At 50.5% G+C, this 13,223-nt stretch overlaps 1 protein-coding gene across 6 annotated transcripts in view; it reads left to right on the forward strand.

Annotated features, from left to right (window-relative positions):
* Positions 1-13,223, forward strand: part of RALY (RALY heterogeneous nuclear ribonucleoprotein) — a 62,342-nt gene that overhangs the window by 46,873 nt on the left and 2,246 nt on the right. Inside the window, exons 2-10 of one of the 6 annotated variants that reach the window (XM_043982752.1) lie at positions 1,769-2,033; positions 3,112-3,184; positions 6,363-6,410; positions 6,826-6,987; positions 7,880-8,037; positions 9,196-9,309; positions 9,942-10,081; positions 12,424-12,471; positions 12,716-13,195. In XM_043982752.1, coding sequence (XP_043838687.1) covers positions 1,778-2,033; positions 3,112-3,184; positions 6,363-6,410; positions 6,826-6,987; positions 7,880-8,037; positions 9,196-9,309; positions 9,942-10,081; positions 12,424-12,468 — 996 coding nt within the window. In that variant the 5' untranslated portion in view covers positions 1,769-1,777 and the 3' untranslated portion in view covers positions 12,469-12,471; positions 12,716-13,195. Of the gene's footprint in view, positions 1-1,768; positions 2,034-3,111; positions 3,185-6,362; positions 6,411-6,825; positions 6,988-7,879; positions 8,038-9,195; positions 9,310-9,941; positions 10,082-12,423; positions 12,472-12,715; positions 13,196-13,223 lie in introns of those variants that run through there. The other 5 variants (XM_043982750.1, XM_043982751.1, XM_043982753.1 and 2 more) reach the window with 5 other exon arrangements.

Consider the following 13,223-nt stretch of genomic DNA (forward strand, 5'->3'; position numbering starts at 1 on the left):
AGTCACACAACTAGTAGAGGTAGAGCCAGTTCTTGGGCCCAAGTCTGCTGGTCTCAGGCTGGCCTTCTGCCATCATACCATGAGGCCTCTCAGTAGCAGTTAGCATTCACTTGTGCTAGGGGCCTGGGAGCACCAGAAAGGCTTCAAGGAGTGGAGTTGGCACCTTGAACGTTGAAGGAAGCCAGGAGTTCTTAGAGTTAGAGGCATGGAGGGTGTCCTGTTTCAGGCCTCAGCAACCAAGGCATGGAAATATGGGACTAGACTGTCAGTGTCAGGGTCTGGAACTAGGAAGAGGTGGGCTGGAGCCCACTGAGAAAGGCTTTCAATGCTAAAGAGAAAAGCTGTTAGGTTAGCTCCTAGGAGCAGTAGGGAGCCACTGGAGTTTTTGAGCGGTACAGTGACCTGGTTAGATCTGTGCTTTAGGACAGTCAGTTGAGGGTTGGAGTGGAGAGAGACTTGGGGCAAAGGCTGTTTCACTAGTAGGGGAGAAGTAATAAGGTCCAGAACTGTGGGGGAGGGATGGCTTTGTAAGTAGAGAGGACACAGACACAAAAGCAATTATGAAGGTTAAATTGACAAGATTTTCATTCTTATGATTAGTAGAAATAATAACAAACTTGTCAAGTGTTTAAGTCTTATTTCCCCGACTAGTATTTTAGCTTCTGGAGGGCAGGTCTTTGATTTTTTTTTTTCTTTTTTTCTTTTTTTTGTGGGGCAATGGGAGTTAAGTGACTTTCCCAGGGTCACACAGCTAGTAAGTGTTAAGTGTCTGAGGCCGGATTTGAACTCAGGTACTCCTGAATCCAGGGCCGGTGCTTTATCCACTGCGCCACCTAGCTGCCCCTGATTTTTTTTTTCCTTTTTGTAATGTCTCTTCCACTGTCACTAGACCTTTCCCTTCCACCGAGGCCTCTGATCCTGCCTCTGACCCTGAGCTTCCCTTCTGGCTACATGAGGCCCAAGAATCTGATGACCCCAATCAGTCTGAGACCCCACAGCTTGTCTGAAAGCTCTTTTTATTTTCTGGCCTGTCTTATGTATTGCCGGGATCCAGTTCGGGGTTAAAGGTTGCTTTACAAGCCTCCAGGGATCTGACACTCCTGCCCTAAGGGCTCAATTCAATACCAGGAGATGCTGGCCTAGGACCAGGGAAAACCTAGTCCATGGAGGTGTTCCATGGCACATATCCATCCCTCTGGGAGAAGTAGAGAACATTGCAACGTTGGCAGCAGGTGGGCCCTACTTTAGTAGAAGGCAGCATGGTGCAATGGAAAGAGAGGGCCTGGGTTCAAATGCTAGCTCTGCTTCTTACTGTGACTTCAGAGAAATCAGTTCACCATTCTGGGGGCCTGTTTCTTCATCTGTGAAATGGGGATCCATCTGTCAACAAGTATTAAGTGCTGCTATGTGCCAGACACTGTATCAGGTGCTAGGGAAAAGATAATGGAGGCCTCAGGAAGCTTACATTCTGTCGTGAGAAATATATACATGTATAAATCTATACAAAATACATACAAGGTCACTTTTGGGGCAGAAAGTAACTTGGGGAAAGTCACTAACAGCTTGGGGTTTCAGAAACGAGTTCCTATTTTTACTACTTACCTCCCAGGATTGTTTCAAGGCAAGTTGTGATAAAGAAAGATTAATACGGTAGCAGAACCCATTGTGTACCTCCCTGTCTTACTCTCTGCCAGTCAGAGAAGTATTTGTAGACCTAGACTAGCATGTAGGTCAGCGTTGTGACCTCATTGAGTTTCTTTCTTTATAGGTCGTCGCCATGTCTCTGAAAGTGCATACAAGCAACATCACCAACAAGAATGACCCCAAGTCACTCAACTCTCGGGTCTTCATTGGGAACTTAAACACAGCCATGGTGAAGAAGGCAGACGTGGAGACCATCTTCTCCAAGTATGGCCGTGTAGCCGGCTGCTCTGTGCACAAGGGCTACGCTTTCGTCCAGTACGCCAGTGAGCGCCATGCTCGTGCCGCCGTGCTGGGCGAGAATGGGCGGGTGCTGGCGGGGCAGACTCTGGGTAAGGACTAGGCCCCTGCCCCTTTAATATCTGGCTTCTGACAAACCCTCACTCGAACTCAAGGCTGGCCTTTCCCATGGGTGAAATAGCAAAAACTACCTGTGATAGCTGTGCTTTTGAGGGCTCCTGAGAGGCCTCTCCCTCTGGTTCCCACAGTGCCTGAAATTCCTTTAAGAGACTCAGCCTTTAATTACACACTTAGAATTACCCTTTAAAATCCAGTGACTACTTATATGCACCCTTAGGTGTTAGAGAGGGGGAAGAGGATGGTGGGGGGCCCTGACGATCTGGAGATGAGAATGTGGGAGCAGAGCAAACTGCCAGCCTCATACCTATGTCCGGTTGATTGATGCCTGTCCTGGCCCCGCCCCTGCTCAGTCCTGCTCCAGTTGGTTATTCTCTACTCCTGAGGTGCCCCTCCCCAGGGTCTGCCTTTCTGGCATGGGTGTGTAAATAGTCACTCAGCCATCCAGGATGAGCATCCAGAGTGCCAGGCAAGGCAAGGGAAGCTGGGAACCTCATGCTATGAATGGTACCTACCCAGGGGCTGGGAGGAGTTGGAGGAGGGGTAGGCCACAGCAGAAACCCATTTCTGCTAGGCTGGTGAGGGCAAAAGCAGGTGCCAAGCTCTACAGTGCCACCCAGTGGCAGAAAAGGCACCCTGGGTGTGTGCTGTTCAGGTGGGACTTCAGTTTGTATGTCCTTACTTGTGGATTTGAATCTGGTATGTGAACATGGGTGTATTGAACGTGTGGTTTTGTGTAGATTTTGAGTATATGGGAATAGTTCTTGCATGTGGGCAAAGCCATATCTTAGTATGATTTTGGAGGTGCATGAGAGAGAGAGAGAGAGAGAGAGAGAGAGAGAGAGAGTGTGTGAGTGTGAGTGTGAGTGAAGGGGGTGGCCTATGAGCCAGAGGCATTGGGCAAGGGAAGCCTCCATTCAGTTAAGCCATCTCAGAGCCTAGTATAAGACCCTATGTGTGTACATAGTTGTGATGTACCTCTGTGTGTGCACACACACATGTGTAAGCAAGTGCTATCACTCCATCCGCTGCCTTGACTTCTTCTTTGTATAGACATCAACATGGCCGGAGAACCTAAACCCAATAGACCAAAAGGACTCAAGAGAGCAGCTTCTGCCTCCTATGGGTATGTGTGTTTGCCCTTCAGTCTGTCTGTCTGTGGGGCCAGGCCCTAAAGACAGAGGGACTCTTTGCCTGCTGGTGCACTGTCCCAGGTCAGGAACTGGGGGATACAGCTGGGGCTGGCACCCGTGCTCTTGAGAGTTAAGGGGTGGTTTGGGCAGTCAGGGCTTTGGGGGATTTGGGTCCCTGGATCCTGTGTGATCTCCTTCAGGGGTCAGTGCCTTCTTCAATTCAATTCAACAAGCATCTATTGAGAGGCAGTGTGGTCTAATGGACAGAGAGGTGTCCTTAGAGCTGGGAAGAACTGGCTTCTAGTCTTGTCTCTAACGTGGATGAGCTGCGGTAAGCAGAGGCAAGTCCCTTGACTCTCACTGTTCCCAGGTGACTTTCTAGACTCTTTGTTGCACAGTAGTTGCTAGATGGTTTCCTGGGATCTTCTTTGTGTACACAATGAAATCGCAAACTGGAGGCATCCTCCACCACTCGCAGCACTCATTAAGTACCTACTGTGTGCCGGGCACTGTGCGTACCTTGTTCCTCCCTATGGGTCTAGGCTGGATTCTCCCACATTCAGAAGGGTCTCAGGGAGGAGAGGGGAGCTTCCAGCATAGACTAAAGTGAGAGGTGTAGTATCCAGAAAGAAGAGGATGATGGTCCTGCAGTCACTCATACCGATCACAGACAGTACTGAGTGGTCATTGCCACATTTGAAGGAAGATATTGCCAGACTAGTGTGAGTAGAAGAGGGCCTCCACGGGCCCAGCCCCTGTGCCCTTAAGGGCCAGGTGTAAAGCCTGTGTTTAACCCACAGAGGAAGCCAAAGGAGGCTGCCAGGGTGGTCATTCTCATGTACTTGAAAGGCTGTCCAGTGGAGGAAGAAGGGTCAGGTCTACTCTGCTTGGCAGAGCCAGGAGCAGGGCGGGGAAGCTTGTTTATATTGTACTCTTAAGGTTTGCAGAGCATTGGGCATAGGGGATCTCACAACAGCCCGGTGAGGCAGGGATAGATAGACATCATTATCCCCATTTTACAGATGAGGAAACTGGGTATCACCAAGGTTAAGTCACCTGGGGCAGCTAGGTGGTACAGTGAATAGAGCACTGGCCCTGGAGTCAGGAGGACCTGAGTTAAAAGTGTGAGACACTTGACACTCAACTAGCTATGTGACCCTGGGCAAGTCACTTAACCCTGATTGCCTCTCGACAAAACAAACAAAGGTTAAGTGATCTGTCAGAAGTCACATAGTTAGGCAGTGTTACCGTGGTTATCCACATTTTATAGACAAGGAAACTAAGGTTCAGAGGAGTAACTCTTCAAGGTCAGGAGTGAATGGAGTCCAGGTTCTTCATTCTAATCACTATACCACACTATCCCTACCCCTATGCCAAGTGGGGAATCTTACCTGGATTGTCATAAGAACCCCTCCCCTGCCCTCCTCCCCAGCATGAGGCTCCACCAGGATTGGGGATTAAGACATAGTTCGTTGCAGGTTGTGAGGTGAGGGAATAGAGGTGGCTGTTCTAGGTGGAAAAGGCGGCCAGGAAGGATCCAGCCACTCATAGGAAGACACTGGTGCGGCAGTTTTTCCATGGCTTTTTCTGGGTGAAGGAAAGTAGAGATTTAAATCACAAAATAAGTTTTGAAGACCCAGTGAAAGGAGGTTGGGGGTCAGTCCCCCTCTCGAACCCCTTTCTGCTGTTGCTGAGCCACAGATCCCTGGATAGGATCACTCTTTTTAGGAGACAGAGGGATGGCACCAACTCCGCCTCTTCACTTGAATATAACTGGCTTTTACTGGACCCCTGCTAAATACCAAGACACAGCCTTTGTTCCTGCCTCATTCCCCCCAACCCCCAGGAAACAATTAGAAAAGGCAGTAAATAATCTATTGGCAGAATGAGAAGGCAGGTAGGGCTATTGGAGCCTAGAGACAAATGGATCGCATAGTCAGAGAAGGCTGCAGTGGAGGAGGTAGGGGCCGAGCTGGCCCTGAAAGGGTAAGATTCCATGGGAGCTGGGAGGAAGACTGGGCCGTTCAAGCAGGAGGAACAACTGTACCAACAGTTGTACACAACTGGGAGCTCATAGGATTTAGAACTAGAAGGGGCCTCCACCCTGCCATTTTATAGATGAGCTGACCAAGTCCCAGGGTGGTCAAGAATCTTGACCAGGGCCACATAGGTAATGTGACAGGCAGAATTTGAACGCAGTTTCCCCCTTTATGGAAACTGAGCACAGAATTTGGGGGAATGGTTGCAGCTCTGGATTTGATTCCAAGGAGGTGACAGGAGACAACTTTGGTGTCAGTATCCCAGATTCGTTTTTTTTTCTGGGCAGTTAGGGTTAAGTGACTTGCCCGGGGTCACACAGCTAGTAAATGTCAAGTGTTTGAGGCTGAATTTGAACTCAGGTCCTCCTGAATCCAAGGCCGGTGCTTTATCCACTGCACCACCTAACTGCCCCAGTATCCCAGATTCTTAGGAGCCAGAGTCAACCCTGGTGGTCTCTCCACTAATAATAATAATAACTCAGCTAGGTGGAGGAGTGGAGCGCTGGGCCTTGGTGTCAGGAAAACTGAGTTCCTTCAGATCCTGCCTCGGATGCTCATTATCTGGTCAGGTCCTGTAACCTCTCAGCCTCGGCTTCCTTGGCTGTCAAATGGGGATAAAAATGGTAGGCACAGGGTTGTTGTGAGGTTCAGCTGCTGTGACATGTGTAAAGTACAAAACTATAGCAGTGCTGCTGCTGCTGTTGTTAGCACCTCCTATTTAGAGAGCGGGTTAAGGCTTACAAAAAGCCCTGTGAGGTCCCCACTGCAGAGGTTATTATCACCTTCGTACAAAGGAGGGCCCAGGACCACACACCTGTTAGCTCTGGCACTGGGATTGGGACCCAGGTATGGTCCAGGTCCCACATTCTTTCCATTGCACTTTGGGCCCCAGCTTCACAACCCGCTAGCCCATATGACCCTGGAAAAGTTAACAACTCTCTGAGGGGCACCTCCCCCCTTAGCCTCTGCCCCTCTGTAGGGTAGCAATGAGGACCCCTGTCCTTTCTACCTCGGGGTCTCTATGACCCTAGGGAAGGTGGCAGTAGACGTGCAGCGATAATGAGCTCACACCAGCTGTTGTTGGGCAGGAGGGAGACTCTGACCCTTGAGTGTCTCCCCTTTGTCTCCCCAGGGGCTACGACTTTGACTATGATTCCTACAGGGAAGACCTGTATGACAGGTGAGCAGAGATGAGGAACAACAGGCTGCTCTCAGCCACGAGGAAGGGAAGGGGGAGGGGGAGGGAACCTGGGGGCCAGTGATGCCAGGCGAGGGAAGCCCACAGCTCTCTGACCCCAGCACAAAGCTCTGCACACAGTAGGCACTTGATACATGTTTGTTGAATTCAATTGAAAGTCAGGATTTTATGACTAGAAGGCTCTTTTGTCTTGGACTGGGAGAGTCCTGGGGCTGCTCTGAGAGCAGAAGGCCCTGAAGTATACCTTCAGAAGGCCTTTCCCACACACCTCTCCCCAGCCCTGTCCCAGGCTCTGCCCCTCAGACACTGGGGTTACTGACCAGAGATCTTCATGCCTGGCCTGAAGCTCTGTCCTCTCCCCTGTTTCTCTTTCCTCCCCTTCCTCCCCCTGCCCCAGCCCCAGTCCCAGCCTCAGCCTCAGCCTACTCTTGGCTGCCCGGGAGAAGGGGTTTCCGGCTCCCAGCTCAGGAGTGCAGTCAGGACCACTGTCCGAGGGAAGGCATGTGAACCCTGGGTTCTTAGTCCCCAGATCCACCACGGAGCCACTGTGTGGCCTGAGGCAAGTTGCTTGCCCTCTCTGTGCCTCAGTTTCTCTATCTGTAGACTGGAGGGAATGGGGGAATGGAGGGTGGGCAGGCGGTTCAGGGTGGGTGAAGAGAAAGAGCAGGTTGGCAGGGCCCGTAACTTCCTCCCTTCTCCAGGTGGGTGCCCTCAGGTGATCTTTTTACCCTTAAAAATGATTTCTTGCTGGATCTTTACCACAGCCCCTGTGAAGTAGATTGGACAGGTCTCATTCTCCCCATTCAGTGTCTGAGAAAACCAAAGCTTCAAGAGCTTCATTGACTGCCCAAGGTCACACAGCCAGCTCAACAGCAACACACCCCTGCGCCCCTGAAAGATCCCTTTTTTCCCCCTCACCAGAGAGCCCTGCCCTGCTCTGTTCTAAAGTTTGCCTTCTATTTTCTTGGGCCACTGTTCAGTCTGTTTTTGAGGGGCTGCAAATCATCCAGAGGTTGGAGGTCTTGGGCCTGGTGTTCAGGAGTGGGGAGGAATTTGGGGGCTGGGGGGTGGAAAAACCATTGCCCAGGAATAACCGGAGCCAGGGGGGTAGTGCAGGCTAGGACCTCAGCCTATAAGCTGCTGGCCTCAGCCACACTCTAGGCCACTGGACCCCCCAAGGGGCCTTAGAGAAGCAGTAGCAGCCCTTGGTGGCCACATCCCTTCTCCAGCACCCCCATCCCTCCATCCATCTCTCATGCAACCTCCATCACTATGTATATATAGTTCCTCTCCCTCCCTCCACCCACCCTCTCTGGCTTATCCACCCTCTGTCTACTGCCCACCCCTCCAGTCCTCCTTACATCCTCCATCTCTGGTTTGGCCTTTGGACCCTGGGGTCACACTGCCTGGGACACCCAGTCTGCAAGTCTCTGTCCTGTTTTGAAATTCAGGCTTTTCGAGCCCCGGGGCCGGCTCTCTCCAGTCCCCAGGGTGGTTCCTGTGAAGCGGCCACGGGTCACCATCCCTCTCGTCCGTCGCATCAAAGCTACTCTGCCTGTCAGACTCTTCGCCCGCTCCACCACTTCCAACAGTTCATCTAAGTTAAAGTGTGAGTGTTCAGGGCTTGGGATGGAACAGCATGGGGGCAGCTAGTAGACCCTTAAAGTTCTCTCCAACCCCTAGAGTGATCTGGAGAACTTCCATACTTTTCTTCATGCCACAAAGCTCCCAGGAAATCCCTCACTCCTACAGGAACTTCTGCCAGCCCCTGAGACAAGATCATCAGAGGAGACAAGACCTGGAAGGGGCTGAGAAGATTGAGGGTTCCCCCAAATAAAATTTGACATGAGTGTGGTACAGTCAAGAGTCCTGTATAGGGAAGCAAGAAACTAGCTTGAGTCCCCTTGGTCCTATTCTACCTGGAGAAATCACTTTACTTCTCTAGGCCTCAGTTTCCCTGTCTCCACAATGGGAATACTACTCCCAACATCTGCTTCACAAGGTCATTGTGAGGAAGGCACTTGTGGAAACGTGAGCCACTGCTGCTGATTCTAGGACTCAGAGATGGGATTAAATATAAGCAATAACGTCAATGCTATAGTGGCAGAGCATGAGGAGAAGGCGTAGCCTGAGTTCTTATTTACCCAGGGTCTGGAGGGCAGAAAGGTGGAGTTAGGTAAGATGGGACGGGCCACGGCGGGCTGAGGTGGGCATTCCTAATGGCTGCAGTTTTCACTCTTTCATCCCCAGAAGCTCCAAGGGCCACATGCTGGGAGCTGGAAATCTATCCACTTTCCTGGACCCCACGTCTCTTAAACTTAGGAGACAACAGAAGGCCTAGTCTAGGGCTCAGGGAGAGGCAAATCCCTGGCACAGACAGGCCCCGGGGGGATTAGCCTTTGGCCAGGTTAGTTCCAGGAGCCAGCCCCAGATAGAGCTCAGCCCTACTCTGAGAGAGATTCTCCCCCAGCTCCTCTGGAGCCGGGATTAGCTTGAGGCCAACAGGATTTGTCCTAGGATGTGAAATTTGGAGCTCAGCACCACCCAGGGGCCCTTTTTCTCCGCTGCCAGACTTCACCCCTGGCAGCAGTGTCATCCCAGAACTCAGTTCTTCCCCTTGAACAGGTTAGAAACTTTATAATCACCTGGGCTAGATTTCTTCCTCCTGTAGGCTGTGCCCTAGGTGAGCCCCTTTCCCCTACTTATTGCTGCTTACAGTTCTGATACCCTCCTCCCTTTGCTTATTGGATCCCCCTTGTACCTCCAGTGAAATGTACTGAGCTGCAGACCATCAAGACAGAACTTACCCAGATCAAGTACAATATTGAGGCCCTGCTGGGGCGACTGGACCAGATCTCGGAGGAGCAGAGTCCTGGCACAGGTTAGACCCCTGCTTCTCGGGGGCTTGTTTCTAGCTCAGCCCCAGGGAAGTGGAGGAGGTAAGGGAGAAGAAGGAGAGATGGGAGGGGAGCTGGGAGTTCAAGGATAAGAGAGACAGCCTAGAAAGAACACTTAGCTTCAGAATCATGATTCCTGAGTTCAGATTCTTCCTCTACCACTTACTGCCTCTGTGACCTTGGGCAAGTCACTTCCCTCCTACAAAATGTGGGGTTTGGACTATACAACTGAGGTGTCTCGATTTTTAAGTCTGATCTAATGTTTCTGGGCATGCATGGTGAGGGGCTTCTTATCTCAAAGCAACTCCTAGCCCCTTTTAGTTCTAAAATTGTAGGGCTCTGAGTCTGGTTACAGTTCAGTCCAGCAGTCTTTTATTAAATGCCTGCGATGCCTGCTGTGTGTAGGGCTGGGCTTGGCACTAGTGGGGATGGGGGCATCCAAGAGAAAAGTGATGATGGGCAAGGTTAGGGTTTCTTGAGCAGGCATCCAGAGGTCTGAAGGCTACCCTGTGGGCCAGGCTCATCTTGATCCTACTCGTGACCCCCTAGGGGACCACCCTGCCCTGAGCCTTTGCTTCTCCCCTCCCCCCCAACCCTTCCCCCCTCCCCCCTAAAGATGGCAAGAAGAAGAACGATGGCAAGAAGAGTGAGGCCGCTCAGGAGGACACGGCGTCCGAGGCAGAGACACCCTTGGAAGAATTGTTGCCTGGGGATGAAGGCGATGAGGCGCTGGCACAAGATGACTTTGAAGATTTGGTGAGGGTCGGGGGAGGGCAAAAGCTGGGCCCCTGAGCATGCAACCTTCAGTCCCCAAGACTGCCTGGATGGCATAGGCTCCCCGAGTAAGAGGCACCTGGACAGGTGGCTTTCAGGTGTTGTTTGATCCAGCATGGGGGTGGAAGAGGTTCACTCCAGAGCCTACCTCTCTCCCTGCCCCATCCCCCACCCTGGCTCTGCCCATACCTCCCAACTCTTGGACCTAGCCTGGGCCCTTGTCCCTGCCTCTGTTTCCTGGACCAAAGACCAAAAAAAAAAAAAAAACAAAACAAAAAAAAAACCCTAGTCCCAGCTTGTGTGTAGCTATGTAGGTAGATAATTATACACAAAATAAGTTGGGGGGGGGGCCTTGGAACATTGGCAGCTTGGAGGACAGTGACCATGAACTTGGGGGCTTGAGCACCTTGGAGCCCACCAGTCAGGCTGCCTGTCAAACTTAGAACCAGGCACGAAAACTAACAGAGGGGCTTTGGGGAGCTCAGGGGCCTTTAAGCTGCCATCTTCTTTCCTTCTTTTCTTCTCTTCTGTGTTTTATGACAAGCTTAACATTGAACATCAATACAAGAAGTGAAACTTGCTTGGTAGAGATTTACACGGAAATTAACTCCAGTACCTAGTTTCCAATATGATTTCCTTTTAGAAATTATTATGGCACATTAAACAGGACAGGAATGTAAACTTCATTCAGAAGTCACAAGAACTCCAAAGACCTTAGAAGGAGCTGTCACAATGTTCAGTTGTGGCCAGGCAGCCCCTACCTACTTAGAGGGAGAGTTTGAAGAGGGTAGGCCATGTGACCTTGGGCCCCCTTCCCACCCCCACCTCATACTGAGAATGGCAGAGCTGGAAGGGAGGTTGGAGACTGCTTGCTTAAACCAAAGCCCACATTTTCCAGAGAAAGAAACTGAGCTTCAGAGAGGAAAGGGTTTTCTTTGCCTGAGGTTACACCAGGCAGCTCTAGGACTAGAGCCCAGGTCTCTTTCCATGATCCCATGGGCCTTCTCTGGTTTTCCTCGGTCGAGGTCTGGGGGCTCCAAGGTCCAGAGCTGCCCCATGTGCCCAATAAAATGTACAACAGTGGCACGAGCTGCCTTTATGTGGCTGGAGAGTGTGACAGAGGCCACCCGCCCCACCAGTGACATCAGGAGGATGCCTGGGCTGGGTTTAGATCTTCAAGGCCACTTGCAGCTCTGAAATTCTCATGACGTGTTTATTGTCCTAGTATGTGGCAAGGCGCACTGTGCTAGACATTGCATCCTCACGGCCATGAGGAGTCTCTTCGGTCCACATAAGCCCTGTTCCTCTTGCCTGACCATCCATGGCCAGTGTGGATGGCTGAACAGCATTGCCTTTGGGCATTTCCTGGGCTAAACACAACCAACTTGACTTGACTCAGTTGACATTTAAATTCATTTCAGCACCCAAAGTACCATCACTTTTCAGTCCTTCATCAGGATTCTTTAGCCATTCATTCTCATTCACTTCTTTTCTTTTATGGTTCAGGTTCCTCCGGGCCTGCACCCTTCTGGGTCTGCTGATTTTTCTTAGTTTGCATTGTTGTATAAAGATCTTTCCAGATTTCCTTGGATTCTTCACACTTATGTCATTTGCACCATGGCATTCCATTAATGGGCCACTTCCTATTTAATTCTTCCCTTAATTGTTGGGCATTTAGGTCGTTTCCAGTTTTTCACAATTACATCTAATGTGACTGAAAGTCTTTAAATAGAGAGCCCTTTTATCTTTGATAACACTCATAGGATATATTCCCAACAGTGGGATTATTTTCACAACTTCTGTACCACTAGACAGCACTCTGAAAAGATTCTACATTGTCCGCATTTCCACCTGCAGTGAATAAGGGGAGGAGAGCTGTTAGTCCATAACCCTGCCAGCCTTCGGCTTTGTGAAGTCTAGTAAAAAGCAACCAGAAACTTGTTTTAATTTGCATCTTTCTGGTTATTGATAATATTGAGGAGCTCCCTCCCTGTCTTTCAAGGCAGCCCATCCCTTTGTTGGAAAGCTCTGATTGTTCTGTATATCGAGCCAAAATCCACATCATCCTTACTATATCTTTTCCTCCTCCCCCTCCCCAAATGGTCAAGATCACATCTCCACTCAGCTCTTTACTTTTCAGGCTAAAAGTCCCGGGCTCCCTCAGTGAATCATACGACCTGGTCTCCACTCTTTTATCCTGCTTGCTCTCTCCTGGCTGTTCCACCTATCAGCACCCCCTCCCAAAAATGTGACCTCAGAACTGAACGCAGCCCTTCCTCCGTGTTAACCTCCATTGCCCTCTCCCCCTCCCTTCTCTCTCTCAGGACAACAGCCGATACACAGAGCTGGATGAATTGACTCTACAGTAAATGGTATGAGGCCTTAGTGTGATTGAGGATTGGGAGGAAGGGTGGGTGGGCTGGACCTTGGGTTTATGGAGGTTTGATTGGGTCCCATCAGAGGATCTCTAGCCTGTGGCCAGTTTTCCCAGCACTGACCAGGGCATAGCCCCCAGTCGTGAGCTTCCTAGAATGACTGTTAAGGTGGGTTAAATGAATGGTTGTCAGGTTGGGACTTGGCCTCCCCTCTACTCCCTAATCTGACCTTGTTCCACAGGCCTGAGATGGTGTCCAGGACCTCTTAAGCTACCCAAGAATGCCCCTTTTCCTTCCCCAGGACATTAACCCTCCCCACCCACTACCCATCCTTCCCTAGGCAACCCGGGATTCTTTTCCCAAGGATGAATTGTCCTCAGCATCTTGCGTCCAACTAAAGAAGCATTAAATTGCACCAGGAGAAGCCCATAAGTTTCATCTTAAAGCTGATGGAGAATTCCCTCCCCCCTTCCCCCTCTGGCCTACTGGACAGGAAGGGATCATAGATTCAAAGCATTTTACATATGTGGAGACTAAAGCCCAGAGGGAATGTCACCCAATCAATGTCTCAAGCAGGATTTGACCCCAGCTCTTCCTGTGTCCAAGTTCAGCTCCGTCCACTGCCCTCATGCCTTATTGTCAATGTTCCCTCCCTAGTGCTCAGCTGGGCCACTAGGTCACCGTTATTATTATTAATAAATAATTGCTATCATTTATAAAAGTGCCTGATATATATTCTCTCATTTGAT

The sequence above is a fragment of the Dromiciops gliroides genome, chromosome 2, assembly GCF_019393635.1.
Source record: "Dromiciops gliroides isolate mDroGli1 chromosome 2, mDroGli1.pri, whole genome shotgun sequence".
NCBI lineage: Eukaryota > Metazoa > Chordata > Mammalia > Microbiotheria > Microbiotheriidae > Dromiciops > Dromiciops gliroides.